Genomic DNA, 22121 nt, shown 5'->3' on the forward strand with positions numbered 1-22121 from the left:
TAGTAATTAGTCATTACATCACCAGGAATGGCAGACTTGAATGACAGTGGTGAAGTGGCATACAGTAGTATGCCGTAGTATATCTATGTTATATACCATAGGAGAATAAAAATGTTCTCCTATGGTATCCACTTTGGATATGGATATCAAATGTCATGTTATGATTGCATTATTAATTAAAGGGATAGGAAAGTCAAAATTAAATTTACAGGATTCTGATGGCAATTTAATTTTAAGACACATTTAAATTCACTTCTATTTTCACATTTATTTTGATCTCTTGGTATCCTTTTGTGAAAAAGTATATGTACATATCCTACACTAGTGGGAGCTAGCTGGTGATTCGTGGCTACTAGGCATGGGCAAAAATTCGGCTGCAGACAGTTGCCTTTGGTTGTTTTTTTTTGTTTTTTGTTTTTTTTTTAGAGACAGATTTATTAGTGTCTCTCTGGATTTGCACAGATATTTGTGCTCTGCACGTTTGCACTAATATTTTTTTTCCCATGCCTAGTTGCTACACACATTTTGTCTCTTGCCATTGACTCACCAGTGCTCAGCTAGCTCCCAGTAGTTCATTTCTGCTCTTGAGCTGACTTTAACTATGTATGTAATCCCTTTGCAGGGGTTAAGCATGCAGTTATATACAAGCAATGATGCAATAATGAAACACTTTAACATATTATTATTATTAGAGCATTTTCGACAGATAATCTTTCTGTTTTATGCTCATTTGGTAGCTGTTTATACAGTGAGCTGTTTACTTGGAGTGATAGAGCCACAAAGTGTCTATTCTCATACAAGGACATACAAGGATCTTCCCTGAGATACATAGAACTTCACTAGTAAACACCTTGAGATTTATATATACAATGTTTATGTATAGAACAAGGGGCATGGCTACAAAATACTACATAGAACTTTCAGAAACTATGCTTTTATTGGATGTTTCATGATAACAACGAAATCTACAAGACATAGAGTTACAGACTCCTGGGAAATGGTACTTTGACCTCTCACTGACGAGATCCGATCTATGGTTAATTTTCTAAAAGTGCCCCAAATGCCCTCAAAATAGAGGGCATTATAGTTTTTTTCTTTTTTAAATAAAAAATAACTGCACTAGGCAGTTTTGGGGCTTTAAAGTTGGTGGGAGTGGTGTGGGCCTTTACATTACGGTCTATGGGAACTGTGTGTTTCCTGTAAATGTATATGCTGATATACATATACTGTATATATATATATTTATGTGTTATGTATATACACATATTAACACATACATATATATATATGTATATATTCATATACATATATATTTAAAAATGCTGCGCTACTTACCCCCTTTGCTGCCTGAGATTCTGATGCCGCCTCTGTTTTCATCAGAACGAGGCTCCCATAGGAGCTTATAGAAGCGCTTTTGTCAGCGCAATCCTTCCTAGCAATACAAATGCGAGCTCGCCTTCACATTGCGATTTGACTTGTTACACCAGTGCACATTATCGTGCGCTGGTATTACAAAGTAGAGCACTAATATAGCTTGCATTCAAGCGATATTTAGCGCTCCACTTGTAATCTAGCTCTAAGACGTGTCTGATATTTTATTTTACAGCAACACAGCAGAAATGTCTTCTAATTGCAAGCTGTTGATGTGTTCCTTTTAAAATTATGATTAGCCGTTAAGAACTTGTGAGGTTTTTGGCAGCAGTACACCGGCAAGTATTTGACTTACATAAATACATAATACATATCACAGCAACAGTCAGAAACGCATGCAATAGACGCGAGATAGTCAGACCCTATTGTCGCTGTAATATGAATTAAGCTGCGTCTATGTAAATACAATAATCACTGCTACAAACAGCCTTCAATACGTGAACCTCTCATTTTAAAGGGACATGAAACCCAAAAAATGTATTTCATGATTCAGATAGAGAATACAATTTGAAACAACTTTCTAATTTACTTCTCTAATTTGTTTCCTTCTCTTAGTATCATTTTTTGAATGAGCAGCAATGCACTACTGGTTTCTAACTGAACAGATGGGTGAGCCAATCACAATGTATATGTGCATCCACCAATCAGCAACTAGAACCTAGGTTCTTTGCTGCTCCTGAGCTTTCCTAGATAAACCTTTCAGCAAAGGATAACAAGAGAAGGAAGCAAATTAAATAATAGAAGTAATTTGGAAAGTTGTTTAAAATTGTATTCTCTATCTGAATCATGACAGATTTTTTTTGGGTTTCATGTCCCTTTAAGTTTAGTAGAGAGCAGTAGTAACGGGGTTTCCGCTGAAAGTTATAGTGGGGAATGGACTGACGAATTCTGACGCCGTGTACAGCACTAGCAAGTTGGATGCTGTGAGCCATTGTTTCTCAACCGCGGTGCCAAAGTACCCCCAACAGACAAGGTTTTCATTTATAGCTGAACCAGTGCACAGATGAAATAATCAGCTTATGGGTGAGAGCAAGTTAGTAACCATGGTTACTGATCAGCTGATTACTTCACCTGTGCACTGGTTCAGCTATAATTGGCCTGTTGGGTGAACTTGAGGACGGCCGTTGAGAAACACTGCTGTAAGATACTTAAATTGTGAGTGATGCACTATATTTATTAATCTAATACTGAATGTTTACACAGAGCTTTACTTGTTATTGAGGATAATAATAATAACAGGCCTAATATTTATTAAAGGGACAGAGACCCATATTTACTCTCTGACACTGTATCCTATTGTCAACTCCGGGCTGTACTGACAGTGCTCTGTATAATTGTTTTATTGATTTTGTGATTTCCAGATGTTCTGCCGGACGGTTTTAAGATGAAGATAAAGGAAGAACAGATAGAACCTGATGATCCATCAATGGCAACAAATACTGCAGTGTATACATCCCCTGGTGGTGAGAATGGTCTGATTTTTATTTTTGTGTCTCTAATGTGCCTTGTGCTCCTTTTTTTAGGCTTTTTTATTTATAAAATAAAAAAATACAGAACAGATGACCTGATTTAAAGCAGCAAATTATGTTATTGCCCAACAAAACCAGAACACACCACGGGTTGAGGAAGGTGGTTCGCTTTAAACAAGACTGATGGTTCTTAGACAAATAAAGCATTTTTACACAGCATCTTTAAGTTGTGCACTTTGCCCAGATATTAAACCAAGTGTGGCTTTAGAACTTCAGAAAATGGCCATCTGACAACTTTTAGACTTTGCTGACTTCCATCCTAATGCCAAGCCCCATATTATCAAGCACTTGTCATTTCAGAACCCTTGCAGTATGACACGATGTGCTTCAGAAATACGTCTCGTTCCCACCATCAACCTTAACCCTCCAAACTAAAAACCCATAATTCCCAGCAGGATCCAGATCGGTACTATTTTTAATATGCTACTTTTCCTCTTTCACACACTAGGAAAACTTAAGCAGAAATCTGATATTGACCGTTTTAAGTTTGGTTTCTAGAAGACCCAGGTATCTCTGTTTTCAGCAAAATCATGCACAAGAAGAAAATCACTTGGCAACCCCATTTGTTAAAACTTTGTGTCCTTTTCACTCAAATAAAACAAAGGGACGACCCTCTTACACCAGGGCATGGAACTCAGAACTGCCCTTAAAATGGCAGATTAGGTTTAGACAAATCGCTAAATCCTTAGTCTCAGCCTCGCCCATCACCAAACACTGCAGGTTAAGTATAATAGTGCTTTCCGCTTCCCCAGACATTAAAGATCATTGTACAGCTCTATTTCTTAAGCATTACAGATCCAGCATTTAGATCTAGTAGTGACCCTTATTTACCATTTCATGGGGGTTACAGATAACTACACTGTATTGATATCTATTATTAATAAACTGGTTCTCAGATATGTAGCAGCTAATACATGGTGGGTTTCCTCTTGCTTGTCATCAGGTTTTCCAACGATCTTTCCAGACAGTTCAGAAGTGAAGTCAGAGAAAGAAGAGCTGAACATTGACAATCATCTGACTACAATAAAGACCGAAACAGATACATTTGCTATTGATAGTGAGTATCTTTACCTTATTCTGAGGCTCTGATGTTGTTTTGTTATCAGTGCTCTGTCTGGGAGAAAAAAAATCTTAGAATAAGTTATGGAGACACAGAACTAGGATTTTTTTTTTTTTTTTTTTTTTTTTAACCGTTGTCTCATGAAACAATTAAAAAATAACATTTATATGCCATGAAACGTATGTGCACTATGATTTGTTCCTATGAACGAATGACGAATAAGGCCAGGCTGCCATACCTACTCTTAGGATAACAAACACTTCCTGAGATATTTGATAAAATAACTTTTATTTAAAGCAAGGCTCTAGCCTGGGTTTATATTTTATAAGAAAATATTTCTTCCCTCCCTGATAACTCAGACATTTATAATGTTGCTATCCCTGCTGTTTTTGACATCCATGGAAGAGCATTTGTTGTTGAAGCTTTTTTTTTTTTTTATTAGACCTCAAACAAAGTGTCTGATCAGTCATTCAACGTCTTAAACTTTAGTACTTGACCACAGTATCTGATTGTAAACATGTGGCTCTTAAGGCAGCCTTTTAAAAGGGTCACCCTTAAAGCTTTAAGGATAAACTTACTTACATAGACCCTAGACTCTTTATAGATCCTCTCTTTAGCCTTCCTAGTGGTCTTGCTGATACTAAGGAAGCTTCTGAGAATCTAATGAAAGTTGGAACTATTTACTTGTCTAAGGTAGAACTTATAAGACTTACAAGCCTTAGTTTATATTGTGGCCAAATGGAATCTGTAAAAAAAACTGTGTCCCCCCCCCCCCCATATGTTGGATTAAAACCAAGAGCTTAGAAAGGACAAATATTTAAATTCACCTTCTCTTAACACAAGTGTCTTATATGTCTAGCACCAAATAGAGTCTCTAAATGGAGTAAACTATAGCAAAATGATTACATTAAATGTCAGATCCTTATCTAGATGCTCTATATATTATTTATGTGTTAGCTTTAAGATAAATCAGTTCTGTAGAATGATTCATTACTGGCTATTTAGAGTATTGGCAATGCTCGGCCAATAATTTCTTAACAATTGTGATAGCTAGAAAATATATTCTTAATGTTTGGTTAGGAAAAAATATACCAACAATAAAAAGTTTTATCGATATGGTACATTAAACTAACCAAACTAGTGAATAGAACTTTAATATGCAGAAAAAATATATAAATTGTACACAAGAAAGCTGCGTAAATCAATAAACAAATAGTAACCTCTATTAAAAAACACAGATTACACAATAGATATTTCATTTAGCGGACAATAAACTGGCACCATAATGATAATGAACATCCTTTTGTAGTTGTGGGACAAGGAACTCAGAATGTACCGTTGTATCACTTTATAAGCGGGAGCTTCCAACTGTATAGCAGCCTTGTAATTTCCTATGTTTATTTTTGTGTTTGTTGGTATAGAGGGGGTGGGATGTTTAGAACATAAGTATTTCCACTTTCCACAGATAATACTACAGATGGAAACTAATAAAAAAAAAATTACACATTTGTTTTCTGTAACACAGATTAAATTATATATAGACACTACTCACAATATTCTATATCACATAGCTTAGGTGATAAATAATTACTAGACACCTTTTCTCTTGTTATATTTAATATTATATACACAACATTCACTTTTTGTCCCGCTACCTTAGCACTAAATTTATATTAAAGGGCCATGATACCCAAATGTTAAATCACTTGAAAGTGATGCAGCATAGCTGTAAAAAGCTGACTAGAAAATATCACCTGAACATCTCTATGTAAAAAAGAAAGATATTTTACTTCAAAAGTTCCTCAGTAGCCACATCCCATTGTAAAGGACTTCTAAGCAGCAAATCAGTATGTCTGTCCCGGGACAGCTAACGGATTGAGCTTCGTGCACTCTCATGTTATTTCCCTATTCAGTTTAAAGGGACACTGAACCCAATTTTTTTGTGATTCAGATAGAGCATGTAATTTTAAGCAACTTTCTAATTTACTCCTATTATCAATTTTTCTTCGTTCTCTAGCTTTCTTTATTGGAAAAAGAAGGCATCTAAGCTATTTTTTCGGTTCAGAACCATGGAAAGCACTTGTTTATTGGTGGTGAATTTATCCACCAATCCGCAAGAACAACACAGTGTATTCCCCAAAAATGGGCCGGCATCTAAACTTACATTCTTGCATTTTAAATAAAGATACCAAGAGAATGAAGAAAATTTGATAATAGGAGTAAATTAGAAAGTTGCTTAAAATTGCATGCTCTATCTGAATCACAAAAGAAACATTTTGGGTTCAGTGTCCCTTTAAGGAAGTTTACTATGAAATCTCATGAGATCACAGTAAAAGAGTTCATGACTGCTGATTGGCTGCTGTTCATTTTTTTTTTTTTTACCTGCAGCTGGGCAGCAGCTGAGTATAACTTTGCTGTCAGCTTTTTACAGTAATACTTCATCAGTTTCAAGTGATTTAGCATATGAGTATTATGTCCCTTTAAATATTGTCAGTATCCATTTTTTTTCTCCTTCTTCTTGAGCTTTTAGTCCTCTGTAAATCAGTGTTCTGCTTCTGGAACTAATTCCTTTTTTAATGTAAAAATGTGGGGGAAAAACACTCACTAAATGCTTGAAAACACATTTTTTATACTAATATTAAAGGGACATGTAGCAAGATGCACCTAATTGATGTAGATGAAGAGTGATTTACTGCTTGTCTACAGGTTTTCCAACAAAGTTGGAGGTTAAGTCAGAGCCAGAAGGGCCGGATACTGAGGATTACAAGACCACAATAAATCATGTGATTGTTACATCTACAGATGATGGTGAGAATCTTGTAAGATTATTCTTGGTCTCTGGTTTTTCGCAATAGTCACTTCTTTAATTGACGTTTTTCTAATTCAATCTTTTACTCTTCTATCTTCTACCCTATCTTATGAAATTCAAATACCCTGCACTCCGCCGCCCACTTCAAAGCTCTCCCCATATGGCACTTTTGTTGTAGCTTTAGCGCTGATTGGATAACAATTCAACTCGTTAGCTCACGGAAAAAACAGAATTTATGTTTACCTGATAAATTACTTTCTCCAACGGTGTGTCCGGTCCACGGCGTCATCCTTACTTGTGGGATATTCTCCTCCCCAACAGGAAATGGCAAGGAGCCCAGCAAAGCTGGTCACATGATCCCTCCTAGGCTCCGCCTACCCCAGTCATTCGACCGACGTAAAGGAGGAATATTTGCATAGGAGAAATCATATGATACCGTGGTGACTGTAGTTAAAGAAAATAAATTATCAGACCTGATTAAAAAACCAGGGCGGGCCGTGGACCGGACACACCGTTGGAGAAAGTAATTTATCAGGTAAACATAAATTCTGTTTTCTCCAACATCGGTGTGTCCGGTCCACGGCGTCATCCTTACTTGTGGGAACCAATACCAAAGCTTTAGGACACGGATGAAGGGAGGGAGCAAATCAGGTCACCTAAATGGAAGGCACCACGGCTTGCAAAACCTTTCTCCCAAAAATAGCCTCAGAAGAAGCAAAAGTATCAAATTTGTAAAATTTCGTAAAAGTGTGCAGTGAAGACCAAGTCGCTGCCTTACATATCTGATCAACAGAAGCCTCGTTCTTGAAGGCCCATGTGGAAGCCACAGCCCTAGTGGAATGAGCTGTGATTCTTTCAGGAGGCTGCCGTCCGGCAGTCTCGTAAGCCAATCTGATGATGCTTTTAATCCAAAAAGAGAGAGAGGTAGAAGTTGCTTTTTGACCTCTCCTTTTACCAGAATAAACAACAAACAAAGAAGATGTTTGTCTAAAATCCTTTGTAGCATCTAAATAGAATTTTAGAGCACGAACTACATCCAAATTGTGCAACAAACGTTCCTTCTTTGAAACTGGATTCGGACACAAAGAAGGCACGACTATCTCCTGGTTAATGTTTTTGTTAGAAACAACTTTCGGAAGAAAACCAGGTTTAGTACGTAAAACCACCTTATCTGCATGGAACACCAGATAAGGAGGAGAACACTGCAGAGCAGATAATTCTGAAACTCTTCTAGCAGAAGAAATTGCAACCAAAAACAAAACTTTCCAAGATAATAACTTAATATCAACGGAATGTAAGGGTTCAAACGGAACCCCCTGAAGAACTGAAAGAACTAAATTGAGACTCCAAGGAGGAGTCAAAGGTTTGTAAACAGGCTTGATTCTAACCAGAGCCTGAACAAAGGCTTGAACATCTGGCACAGCTGCCAGCTTTTTGTGAAGTAACACAGACAAGGCAGAAATCTGTCCCTTCAAAGAACTTGCAGATAATCCTTTCTCCAAACCTTCTTGAAGAAAGGATAGAATCTTAGGAATTTTTACCTTGTCCCAAGGGAATCCTTTAGATTCACACCAACAGATATATTTTTTCCATATTTTGTGGTAGATTTTTCTAGTTACAGGCTTTCTGGCCTGAACAAGAGTATCAATGACAGAATCTGAGAACCCTCGCTTTGATAAGATCAAGCGTTCAATCTCCAAGCAGTCAGTTGGAGTGAGACCAGATTCGGATGTTCGAACGGACCTTGAACAAGAAGGTCTCGTCTCAAAGGTAGCTTCCATGGTGGAGCCGATGACATATTCACCAGGTCTGCATACCAAGTCCTGCGTGGCCACGCAGGAGCTATCAAGATCACCGATGCCCTCTCCTGATTGATCCTGGCTACCAGCCTGGGGATGAGGGGAAACGGCGGGAATACATAAGCTAGTTTGAAGGTCCAAGGTGCTACTAGTGCATCTACTAGAGTCGCCTTGGGATCCCTGGATCTGGACCCGTAGCAAGGAACCTTGAAGTTCTGACGAGAGGCCATCAGATCCATGTCTGGAATGCCCCACAATTGAGTAATTTGGGCAAAGATTTCCGGATGGAGTTCCCACTCCCCCGGATGAAATGTCTGACGACTCAGAAAATCCGCTTCCCAATTTTCCACTCCTGGGATGTGGATTGCAGACAAGTGGCAGGAGTGAGTCTCCGCCCATTGAATGATTTTGATCACTTCTTCCATCGCCAGGGAACTCCTTGTTCCCCAATGATGGTTGATGTACGCAACAGTCGTCATGTTGTCTGATTGAAACCGTATGAACTTGGCCTTTGCTAGCTGAGGCCAAGCCTTGAGAGCATTGAATATCGCTCTCAGTTCCAGAATATTTATCGGGAGAAGAGATTCTTCCCGAGACCAAAGACCCTGAGCTTTCAGGGGTCCCCAGACCGCGCCCCAGCCCACCAGACTGGCGTCGGTCGTGACAATGACCCACTCTGGTCTGCGGAAGCTCATCCCCTGTGACAGGTTGTCCAGGGACAGCCACCAACGGAGTGAATCTCTGGTCCTCTGATCTACTTGTATCGTCGGAGACAAGTCTGTATAGTCCCCATTCCACTGACTGAGCATGCACAGTTGTAATGGTCTTAGATGAATTCGCGCAAAAGGAACTATGTCCATTGCCGCTACCATCAAACCTATTACTTCCATGCACTGTGCTATGGAAGGAAGAGGAACAGAATGAAGTATTTGACAAGAGTTTAGAAGTTTTGATTTTCTGGCCTCTGTCAGAAAAATCCTCATTTCTAAGGAGTCTATTATTGTTCCCAAGAAGGGAACCCTTGTTGACGGAGATAGCAAACTTTTTTCTACGTTCACTTTCCACCCGTAAGATCTGAGAAAGGCCAGGACAATGTCCGTGTGAGCCTTTGCTTGTGGAAGGGACGACGCTTGAATCAGAATGTCGTCCAAGTAAGGTACTACTGCAATGCCCCTTGGTCTTAGCACCGCTAGAAGGGACCCTAGTACCTTTGTGAAAATTCTTGGAGCAGTGGCTAATCCGAACGGAAGTGCCACAAACTGGTAATGCTTGTCCAGGAATGCGAACCTTAGGAACCGATGATGTTCCTTGTGGATAGGAATATGTAGATACGCATCCTTTAAATCCACCGTGGTCATGAATTGACCTTCCTGGATGGAAGGAAGAATTGTTCGAATGGTTTCCATTTTGAACGATGGAACCTTGAGAAACTTGTTTAGGATCTTGAGATCTAAGATTGGTCTGAATGTTCCCTCTTTTTTGGGAACTACGAACAGATTGGAGTAGAACCCCATCCCTTGTTCTCCTAATGGAACAGGATGAATCACTCCCATTTTTAACAGGTCTTCTACACAATGTAAGAATGCCTGTTTTTTTATGAGGTCTGAAGACAATTGAGACCTGTGGAACCTCCCCCTTGGGGGAAGCCCCTTGAATTCCAGAAGATAACCTTGGGAGACTATTTCTAGTGCCCAAGGATCCAGAACATCTCTTGCCCAAGCCTGAGCGAAGAGAGAGAGTCTGCCCCCCACCAGATCCGGTCCCGGATCGGGGGCCAACATCTCATGCTGTCTTGGTAGCAGTGGCAGGTTTCTTGGCCTGCTTTCCTTTGTTCCAGCCTTGCATTGGCCTCCAGGCTGGCTTGGCTTGAGAAGTATTACCCTCTTGCTTAGAGGACGTAGCACTTGGGGCTGGTCCGTTTCTGCGAAAGGGACGAAAATTAGGTTTATTTTTGGCTTTGAAAGACCTATCCTGAGGAAGGGCGTGGCCCTTGCCCCCAGTGATATCAGAGATAATCTCTTTCAAGTCAGGGCCAAACAGCGTTTTCCCCTTGAAAGGAATGTTAAGCAATTTGTTCTTGGAAGACGCATCCGCTGACCAAGATTTTAGCCAAAGCGCTCTGCGCGCCACAATAGCAAAACCAGAATTTTTCGCCGCTAACCTAGCCAATTGCAAAGTGGCGTCTAGGGTGAAAGAATTAGCCAATTTGAGAGCATGAATTCTGTCCATAATCTCCTCATAAGAAGAAGAATTATTATTGAGCGCCTTTTCTAGTTCATCGAACCAGAAACACGCTGCTGTGGTGACAGGAACAATGCATGAAATTGGTTGTAGAAGGTAACCTTGCTGAACAAACATCTTTTTAAGCAAACCCTCTAATTTTTTATCCATAGGATCTTTGAAAGCACAACTATCTTCTATGGGTATAGTGGTGCGTTTGTTTAGAGTAGAAACCGCCCCCTCGACCTTGGGGACTGTCTGCCATAAGTCCTTTCTGGGGTCGACCATAGGAAACAATTTCTTAAATATGGGGGGAGGGACGAAAGGTATACCGGGCCTATCCCATTCTTTATTTACAATGTCCGCCACCCGCTTGGGTATAGGAAAAGCTTCGGGGGGCCCCGGGACCTCTAGGAACTTGTCCATTTTACATAATTTCTCTGGAATGACCAAATTCTCACAATCATCCAGAGTAGATAACACCTCCTTAAGCAGAGCGCGGAGATGTTCCAATTTAAATGTAATCACATCAGGTTCAGCTTGTTGAGAAATTTTCCCTGAATCTGAAATTTCTCCCTCAGACAAAACCTCCCTAGCCCCCTCAGACTGGTGTAGGGGCACTTCAGAACCAATATCATCAGCGTCCTCATGCTCTTCAGTATTTTCTAAAACAGAGCAGTCGCGCTTTCGCTGATAAGTGGGCATTTTGGCTAAAATGTTTTTGATAGAATTATCCATTACAGCCGTTAATTGTTGCATAGTAAGGAGTATTGGCGCACTAGATGTACTAGGGGCCTCCTGTGTGGGCAAGACTGGTGTAGACGAAGGAGGGGATGATGCAGTACCATGCTTACTCCCCTCACTTGAGGAATCATCTTGGGCATCATTTTCTCTAAATTTTGTGTCACATAAATCACATCTATTTAAATGAGAAGGAACCTTGGCTTCCCCACATACAGAACACAGTCTATCTGGTAGTTCAGACATGTTAAACAGGCATAAACTTGATAACAAAGTACAAAAAACGTTTTAAAATAAAACCGTTACTGTCACTTTAAATTTTAAACTGAACACACTTTATTACTGCATATGTGAAAAAGTATGAAGGAATTGTTCAAAATTCACCAAAATTTCACCACAGTGTCTTAAAGCCTTAAAAGTATTGCACACCAAATTTGGAAGCTTTAACCCTTAAAATAACGGAACCGGAGCCGTTTTTATATTTAACCCCTTTATAGTCCCTGGTATCTGCTTTGCTGAGACCCAACCAAGCCCAAAGGGGAATACGATACCAAATGACGCCTTCAGAAAGTCTTTTCTATGTATCAGAGCTCCTCACACATGCATCTGCATGTCATGCTTCCCAAAAACAAGTGCGCAATAGAGGCGCGAAAATGAGACTCTGCCTATGATTAGGGAAAGCCCCTAGAGAATAAGGTGTCCAATACAGTGCCTGCCGGTTATTTTACATAGTTCCCAAGATTAAAATAATTCCTCAAGGCTATGGAGTATAAAATATGCTTATATATAAATCGTTTTAGCCCAGAAAATGTCTACAGTCTTAACAGCCCTTGTGAAGCCCTTTTTTTTTCTTCATGTAATAAAAATGGCTTACCGGATCCCATAGGGAAAATGACAGCTTCCAGCATTACATCGTCTTGTTAGAAATGTGTCATACCTCAAGCAGCAAAAGTCTGCTCCCTGTTTCCCCCAACTGAAGTTAATTCCTCTCAACAGTCCTGTGTGGAAACAGCCATCGATTTTAGTAACGGTTGCTAAAATCATTTTCCTCTTACAAACAGAAATCTTCATCTCTTTTCTGTTTCAGAGTAAATAGTACATACCAGCACTATTTTAAAATAACAAACTCTTGATTGAATAATAAAAACTACAGTTAAACACTAAAAAACTCTAAGCCATCTCCGTGGAGATGTTGCCTGTACAACGGCAAAGAGAATGACTGGGGTAGGCGGAGCCTAGGAGGGATCATGTGACCAGCTTTGCTGGGCTCTTTGCCATTTCCTGTTGGGGAGGAGAATATCCCACAAGTAAGGATGACGCCGTGGACCGGACACACCTATGTTGGAGAAATGTACTTTTGAAGTGGGCGGCGGAGCGCACAGTATTCAAAATGTATGTCTATATCATTACAAGTGATGAACTAAATTCCTTCTAAAATATCCTTAACATTCTGGATCTGATTTTAAAAAGGGGTAAATTTACAATCACTTTAAGAGATAATAAATATCCTAATCATATTGCTCTGCTTTGTCTGCTCTCTGTAAACCAATGTTATTAAAAAAAAATATTAGAGGAGGATAAAACAAGATTAGCCCCTTTTACCTGCTGTACATAACGAGCGTTTCACTACTTGTTTCCAGGTTTTACAACTAAATTAGAAGTGAAGTCAGAACCAGAAGAGCGGGATACTGAGGATCATGTGACCACAATAAATCATGTGACTGTTACATCCACAGATGAAGGTGAGAATCATCATTTTATTGACTCATTTTCTTATGAAAACATTGTCACCTCTCGAGTGTTATATTGATGAAATAATATAAAATTACATGGTCTGTTTCCCTTCTGCAAGATCTAAAAAAAAAGCTTATGCCCTTTTACTCACCTCTATTCACTGCTCTCTCCTGACTCCCTGTGATCTCAGGTGATGTCAGTTACTCACCCCAGACCTCTATTCATTGCTCTCTCCTCACTCCCTGTGATCTCAGCCGATATCAGTTACTTGCCCCCACACCTCTATTCACTGCTCTCTCCTAAATCCCTGTGTTCTCAGCTGATGTCAGTTACTCACCCCCAGACCTCTATTCACTGCTCTATCCTGACTCCCAGTGATCTCAGCTGATGTCAGTTACTCACCCCCAGACCTCTCTTCACTGCTCTCTCCTGACTCCCAGTGATCTCAGTTGATGTCAGTTACTCACCCCCAGACCTCTATTCACTGCTCTCTCCTGACTCTCTGTGAACTCAGCTGATGTCAGTTACTCACCCTCATACCTCTATTCACTGCTCTCTCCTGACTCCCTGTGTTCTCAGCTGATGTCAGTTACTCACCCCCACACCTCTATTCACTTCTCTCTCCTGACTCCCTGTGTTCTCAGCTGATGTCAGTTACTCACCCCAGACCTCTATTCACTTCTCTCTCCTGACTCCCTGTGTTCTCAGCTGATGTCAGTTACTCACCCCCACACCTCTATTCACTGCTCTCTCCTTAGTCTCTGATATCTCAGCTGATGTCAGTTACTCACCCCAGACCTCTATTCACTTCTCTCTCCTGACTCCCTGTGTTCTCAGCTGATGTCAGTTACTCACCCCCACACCTCTATTCACTGCTCTCTCCTTAGTCTCTGATATCTCAGCTGATGTCAGTTACTCACCCCAGACCTCTATTCACTTCTCTCTCCTGACTCCCTGTGTTCTCAGCTGATGTCAGTTACTCACCCCCACACCTCTATTCACTGCTCTCTCCTTAGTCTCTGATATCTCAGCTGATGTCAGTTACTCACCCCAGACCTCTATTCACTTCTCTCTCCTGACTCCCTGTGTTCTCAGCTGATGTCAGTTACTCACCCCCACACCTCTATTCACTGCTCTCTCCTTAGTCTCTGATATCTCAGCTGATGTCAGTTACTCACCCCAGACCTCTATTCACTTCTCTCTCCTGACTCCCTGTGATCTCAGCTGATGTCAGTTACTCACCCCAGACCTCTATTCATTGCTCTCTGCTCACTCCCTGTGATCTCAGCCGATATCAGTTACTTGCCCCCACACCTCTATTCACTGATCTCTCCTAACTCCCTGTGTTCTCAGCTGATGTCAGTTACTCACCCCCAGACCTCTATTCACTGCTCTCTCCTGACTCCCAGTGATCTCAGCTGATGTCATTTACTCACCCCCACACCTCTATTCACTGCTCTCTCCTGACTCCCTGTGATCTCAGCTGATGTCAGTTACTCACCCCCAGACCTCTATTCACTGCTCTCTCGAGTCTCTGTGATCTCAGCTGATGTCAGTTACTCACCTCAGACCTCTATTCACTGCTCTCTCCTGGCTCCCTGTGATCTCAGCTGATGTATGTTTTATGTTAATGCTTGAAACTCTCAATAGATAAAAGAACAAATAGCTACGCAACATGTATTTATTATACCAATATTAAAGCAGGATATAACAAGATATGCCTTGTTGCTTACTATATATGGGTTTTTTTACAACTTGTTTGCAGGATTTGCAGGAAATATAGTAGTGAAGTCAGAACCGGAAGCAGATTATCATGTGACCACAGTAAATCATGTGACTGTTACATCCGCAGATGATGGTGAGAATTTTATAAGATTCTTGGGTATTATTTACTTGTTTGTAGCAAATAAATAATAATAACAATTAATGTTCTTCACCTGATCATCCTCGTGCACCATCTTTCTAGTTCATATAAGGGATAATATCCTAATCAGTTTTGGCCGTTTTTTTTGTTCTCTCTTGAATAATGTTGTATTGGCAATACAATACAAAGATCCATTTCCTTGTTTTACATAAAAATTGGAAAAGTATATTGTAAAATACATCAAAATAAAAAATATGTTAGAACATGTATTTATTGTACCGATATTAGAGGAGGATATCACAACATGAGTCCCCATTACCTTCTGTACATAAGATTTTCACCTCTTGTTTGCAGGTTTTACAACTAATTTTAAGGTGAAGTCAGAACCGGAAGACTTGGATACTGATTATCATGTGACCACAATAAATCATGTGACTGTTACATCCACAGTTAATGGTGAGAATTTATAAACATACTTGGAATCTCTATGTTAAATTTTTTTCACACTTTTTTTTATGGAAACATTGTCACCTCTGAAACAATATATAATTACAAGGTCTGTTTCCTACTCCACACTAACATCTAAAAAATAATCAGATGTCCCTCACCCCCAGACCTCTGTTCACTGCTCTCTCCTGACTTCCTGTGATCTCAGCTAATGTCAATTACTCGCCCCCAGACCTCTATTCACTGCTTTCTCCTGACGCCCTGTGATCTTAGCTGATGTCATTTACTTACCCCCAGACCTCTATTCCGCCGCTCTCTCCTGACTCCCTGTGATTTCAGCTGATGTCCGTTACTCACCCTCAGATATCTATTCACTGCATTCTCCTGACTCCCCGTGATCGCAGCTAATTTTAGTTACTCACTCCCAGACCTCTATTCACTGCTCTCTCCTGACTCCATGTGATCTCATCTGATATTAGTTACTGACCCCCAGACCTCTATTCACTGCTCTCTCCTGACTCCCTGTGATCTCAGCTGATGTCAGTTACTCACCCTAGACCTCTATTCACTGCTCTCTCCTGACTTCCTGTGATCTCAGCTGATGTCAGTTACTCACTCCCAGACCTGTATTCCATTGCTCTTCCTGACTCCATGTGATCTAAGCTGATGTCAGTTACCGACCCCCAGCCCTCTATTCCGATGCTTTCTCCTGACTGCTTATGATCTCAGCTGATGTCATTTACCCCTAGATCTCTATTCACTGCTCTCTCCTGACTCCCTGTGATCTTAGCTGATGTCAGTTACTCACCTAGACTTCTATTCACTGCTCTCTCCTGATTCCCTGTGATTTCAGCTGATGTCCGTTACTCACCCTCAGTAATCTATTTACTGCTTTCTCCTGACTTCCTGTGATCTCAGCTGATGTCAGTTACTCACTCCCAGACCTCTATTCCGCTGCTGTCTCCTGACTCCCTGTCATCTCAGCTGATATCTGTTACTCACCCGTGACCTCTATTCACTGCTCTCTCCTGACTCCCTGTGATCTCAGCTGATGTCAGTTACTCACCCAGGCTTCTATTCACTGCTCTCTCCTGATTCCCTGTGATTTCAGCTGATGTCAGTTACTCACCCTCAGATATCTATTCACTGCTTTCTCCTGACTTCCTGTGATCTCAGCTGATGTCAGTTACTCATCCTCAGACCTCTATTCTGCTGCTCTATCCTGACTCCCTGTGATCTCATCTGATGTCAGTTACTCACTCCCAGACCTGTATTCCATTGCTCTTCCTGACTCCATGTGATCTAAGCTGATGTCAGTTACCGCCCCCCAGACCTCTATTCTGATGCTTTCTCCTGACTGCTTATGATCTCAGCTGATGTCATTTACCCCTAGATCTCTATTCACTGCTCTCTCCTGACTCCCTGTGATCTCAGCTGATGTCAGTTACTCACCTAGACTTCTATTCACTGCTCTCTCCTGATTCCCTGTGATTTCAGCTGATGTCAGTTACTCACCCTCAGTAATCTATTCACTGCTTTCTCCTGACTTCCTGTGATCTCAGTTGATGTCAGTTACTCACTCCCAGACCTCTATTCCGCTGCTGTCTCCTGACTCCCTGTCTTCTCAGCTGATATCTGTTACTCACCCGTGACCTCTATTCACTGCTCTCTCCTGACTCCATGTGATCTCATCTGATATTAGTTACTGGCCCCCTGACCTCTATTCACTGCTCTCTCCTGACTCCCTGTGATCTCAGCTGATGTCAGTTACTCACCCAGACTTCTATTCACTGCTCTCTCCTGATTCCCTGTGATTTCAGCTGATGTCAGTTACTCACCCTCAGATATCTATTCACTGCTTTCTCCTGACTTCCTGTGATCTCAGCTGATGTCAGTTACTCACTCCCAGACCTCTATTCCGCTGCTGTCTCCTGACTCCCTGTCATCTCAGCTGATATCTGTTACTCACCCGTGACCTCTATTCACTGCTCTCTCCTGACTCCATGTGATCTCATCTGATATTAGTTACTGACCCCCAGACCTCTATTCACTTCTCTCTCCTAACTCCCTGTGATCTCAGCTGATGTCAGTGTCAGGGTGCCAGGAATCACACTGAGACGAGAAGTGCAAAAATAATCACACCTTTTATTAATAGCAAAAAAATAATAAAAAGTCCACAAGTCAAATAACAAGCCAGGAATCAAAACCAGAGCTGGTAGTCAGACGAGCCGAGTCAGGAGCCAAAGCGAGTAGTCAGACAAGCCGGAATCAGGAACAAGGAGAACAGCAGAGTCAGGAACAAGCCAGGGATCAGGAACGAGGAGGGACGTCAGACAGCCAAGTAATACACAGGAACTGGAACTCACAAACAGGTCTGAGACAACGCAAGGGCAAAGCATACTGAACAGAGGCCCTTTAAATAATAAGTGATGACATCACAATTCTGAGACTGCATCCTGTCTCACACGGATGATGTACACCAGTCTGGCCATAAAAGGAAGTGCAGGAAATGAGCAGCATCACACAGTATGCACCAGAGTCAGCAAGAGAGGTGAGTATAATGGCTGCCAGCAGCACATGGCAAACAAAGCAGGGAAAAAACCCTGACAGTCAGTTACTCACCCTCCGCTATCCACTGCTTTCTCCTGACTCCCTGTAATCTGTTGGCACTCTACAAATAACCGATAATAATAATCTCAGCTAATTTCAGTTACTCACCCCCAAGACCTCTATTCACTGCTCTCTCCTGACTTCCTGTGATCTCAGCTGATATTAGTTACTGACCCCCAGACCTTTATTCTATTGCTCTTCCTGACTCCATGTGATCTCTGCTGATGTCAGTTACTCCCAAACCTCTATTCCGCTGCTGTCTCCTGACTCCCTGTGATCTCAAATGATGTCAGTTACTCACCCCTAGATCTCTATTCTTCTGCTCTCTCCTGACTCTCTATGATCTCTGCTGATGTAAGTTACTGACTCCCAGACCTGTATTCCATTGCTCTATCTGACTCCATGTGATCTCAGCTTATTTTGGTTACTGACCCCCAGACCTCTATTCCGATGCTTTATCCTTACTCCTTATGATCTCAGCTGATGTCAGTTACTCACCCCCCCAGACCTCTATTCACTGCTCTCTACTGACTCCCTGTGATCTCAGCTGATATCAGTTACTAACCCCCAGACCTCTATTCACTGCGCTCTCTCCTGACTCCCTGTGATCTCCGCTGATATCAGTTACTAACCCCCAGACCTCTATTCTGCTGCTCTTTCCTGACTCCCTTTGATCTCAGCTCACTGACCAGACCTCTATTCTGTTGCTCTCTCCTGACTTCCTGTGATTTTGGCTAATGTCAGTGATAAAATAATCAGAACTGATTTACCTGTTAGAGCAGACCTTTTTTATTGCGTGGTAATTTCAAAGAACAAAGGCAGCTATTACATATGCAACAATAAACCTAAAGAAACACATTGTATACTCTGCATCTAGTATAACAAGTCATTGTAAACACTAAGGGAAAAACAATTTACAATTCAAAGTCTCTTTAAGGAATGTCTTTGAATAAACTAGATTATTGGGGGGTTGACGTTAGTTTTGAATTTATTGCTATTGTGAATTACTGAATATACTTGGATATAGCTCAACTGTGGCTGATTTACATAGAACTAAAGGGGTGAAGAAAGCTAAGCATTTTGGAAAATAAAGTATGAGTGGATAACGATATATAATAATAAGACAATTATAAATATTCTTTAGATTTATCAAGATGTAGTTGTGCAAATCCCCGAGAGTAGAGTAGTCCACTGTGACCCATTTCCCTTACTGTATAGTTCTGTCTCTCTTGCCAGCACTAGATAGAACTACCCATGTGTGCAGGAAATACGGGGGAGGGCACTAAATAAACAACTAGTCCTGCACCATTACCTCCTTATAAAGTAGTAACAGCCAATCAGAAATGATGGTATCACAATGAGTTGTCTAACATTTAACCCCTTCACTACTATCACTTAACAACTGCTACATACTTAAGTCCCTTTATGTTGCCTTCACCGTATTTATAAGAGAAGAGTTTGATGGAAATAAAGAATAAAATATAAACTTTTTTGTAATGATTAGTTTTTTTAGTACAGACAGATATCAGTATATCCCAAACCTCTATTATGTAGTGCATTTAACGAAGACTTGGGTCTTTACACTGGTTCTGGGCTAAACCTCCTTGTAGTTCCCTGATAATACAATATTTTTATTTAAATATCTACAAGTACATAGTATAAAAACAGATACAACTTTACTAAATGCTTACAGAGCACACGTTTGTGTATTGTGTTTTACTAGAAACTGGATTATATTGTTTATTCATGCTTGTTTTATTTTTACTTTTCTATTTCTTTGTAGAGAACAAGTTGAATATTACAAACCCACATCAGAGAAGACCAAAACTTATACTGATACCACAGAGCCCTGAAATGCTGAGAGCTAATGACTGTGGTCAACTGGTAGATGTATCCCAGAAGCCTTTGCAAGATACTATTGGAGAACTTACAGCAGAGACACAGACTAATAAAGATTTGAAGCAAAAAGAAGATACTGGCACAGTAGAGAAATCATTCCCTTGTACAGAATGTAGTAAAATCTTTGGAAGCAAGCGAGGTCTCCAGAGACACCAACGAATTCATACAGGGGAGCAGCTATATAAATGTGCTATGTGTGGGAAATGTTTCACGCAAAAGAGTAGCCTCACATATCATGAAAGGATCCACACAGGAGAGAAACCATTCACTTGTATGGATTGTGGAAAAAGCTTTATATGTAATTCAGATCTCTTAAAACATCAAAGGATTCATACAGGGGAGAGACCATTTATATGTAAAGAGTGTGGGAAATGTTTCACACACAAAAGTACCCTCATAACTCATAAAATTATACATGGAGGAAAGAAATCATTCTCTTGTATGGAATGTAAAAAAAGTTTTGTATGTAACGCTCATCTGGTAAAACACCAAAGGAGTCATACAGGGGAGAAACCATTTACATGTACAGAATGTGGGAAATTATTTAGGAATAAGAGTAGCCTCACATCTCATGAACTCATGCACAGAGGGGAGAAACCATACCCTTGTATGTATTGTGGAAAAGGCTTTGCACATGCGTCAGAACTCTTAAAACATGAAAGGATTCATACAGGGGAGAAACCATTCACTTGCATGGAATGTAACAAAAGTTTTGCTTGGAAGTCTTGTCTCATAAAACATAAACGGATTCATACAGGGGAGAAACCGTTTTCATGTACAGTGTGTGGGAAATGTTTCTCACAAAAGAGTAATTTAACAGCTCATGAAATGACCCACACAGTGAAGAAATCAAACAAAAGTTTGAACTCTTTTATATGTACAGAATGTGGAGAAAGCTTTTCAAGTATGTCAGTTCTCCAAAGTCATCTAAATATTTGTACAGGAGAGAAACCTGTACCATGTACAGAGTGAGATAAGTGTTTCTCAAGAAATAATACACAAAAGGGAAAAATATTAATTTGTAGCAAAACCATTGAACTTATTGTATAAATATTAACCTATGAGTGGTGTCTTTTTAAAGCAGAACATTTTTTTTTCCAAAAACGCATTTTGGCACACATAAATATTCACACAGTGATAAATTGTTTTACCTGTACATATCTCATAACTTACCGGAAGTATAGAATGTAGAACTTGTTTTAAAGAAAATGGATATGTCTGTTCATAGGATGTCCTTCCCACAACCTCTGTACTTTAATCAGATAACTACTTTTTAAAACCTTATAAGGAGGGGCACTTGGGTTTTTCCCCCGTTATATTTCTGATTGCTATCACATGTAATGAGGAACGGTCCTTAAATAGTTGGTCATTAATTGCTTTTTTCTCTGTGAGAGACAGCACTTCTAAAGTTATTTGGCCACTTATTTAAAATAAATTCTTCCTTTCTAAGATGTAGGTAACCATTATAACCAGAGATGTTTAGGGTCTCCCATCTCCACCATTTATTTTAATACATAATATATTAAATAGGGAATCTGACCTTTCAAATGATGGGTTACAAACCTTTTTAGGATACAGGTAATTACCTTGTAAAATGTAATAATTGTAATACTATTAAACATGGATATTTGTAATACTATTAAACATGGATATATATATGGGAATTCAAAGTATCTCCTCACTTTATTTTGAGGGACTTGAGAACCTTTATTGGAAAGAAGGAATTGAGATAAGAAGCCACTTTATTCCCCTGAGGATGTTGGTGATCACTGTGGGAATGATGAACATCTTAGGTAGTAGACATTATGGTATTTTTATGTGCTAAGAAGAGTTTTAAGTAACCTACATACCCACAATTTCACATATAATGTTTTCGTTTTTTTAAGGCTGAGGGGTTATATTCTGCTATAGGTACCTGGTAAGTGCTGTCTACTAGGTTATTTATATAGTTCTACAGACTCTAAAAGAGACAGTAGCA

General features: G+C 40.2%; 1 protein-coding gene across 1 annotated transcript; it reads left to right on the forward strand.

Moving 5' to 3' along the window:
- Positions 1 to 2822: 2822 nt before the first annotated feature.
- LOC128659244 (gastrula zinc finger protein XlCGF57.1) lies at positions 2823 to 21807 on the forward strand. The gene is made up of 7 exons (XM_053712920.1): positions 2823 to 2894; positions 3904 to 4017; positions 6727 to 6828; positions 13230 to 13331; positions 15089 to 15181; positions 15542 to 15643; positions 20028 to 21807. The coding sequence occupies exons 1-7, from the start codon at positions 2858 to 2860 to the stop codon at positions 21113 to 21115; spliced, it is 1638 nt and encodes a 545-aa protein (XP_053568895.1). The 5' UTR covers positions 2823 to 2857; the 3' UTR covers positions 21116 to 21807.
- The last annotated feature ends 314 nt before the right edge of the window (positions 21808 to 22121 follow it).

This window comes from Bombina bombina, chromosome 5, assembly GCF_027579735.1.
Source record: "Bombina bombina isolate aBomBom1 chromosome 5, aBomBom1.pri, whole genome shotgun sequence".
Lineage (NCBI taxonomy): Eukaryota > Metazoa > Chordata > Amphibia > Anura > Bombinatoridae > Bombina > Bombina bombina.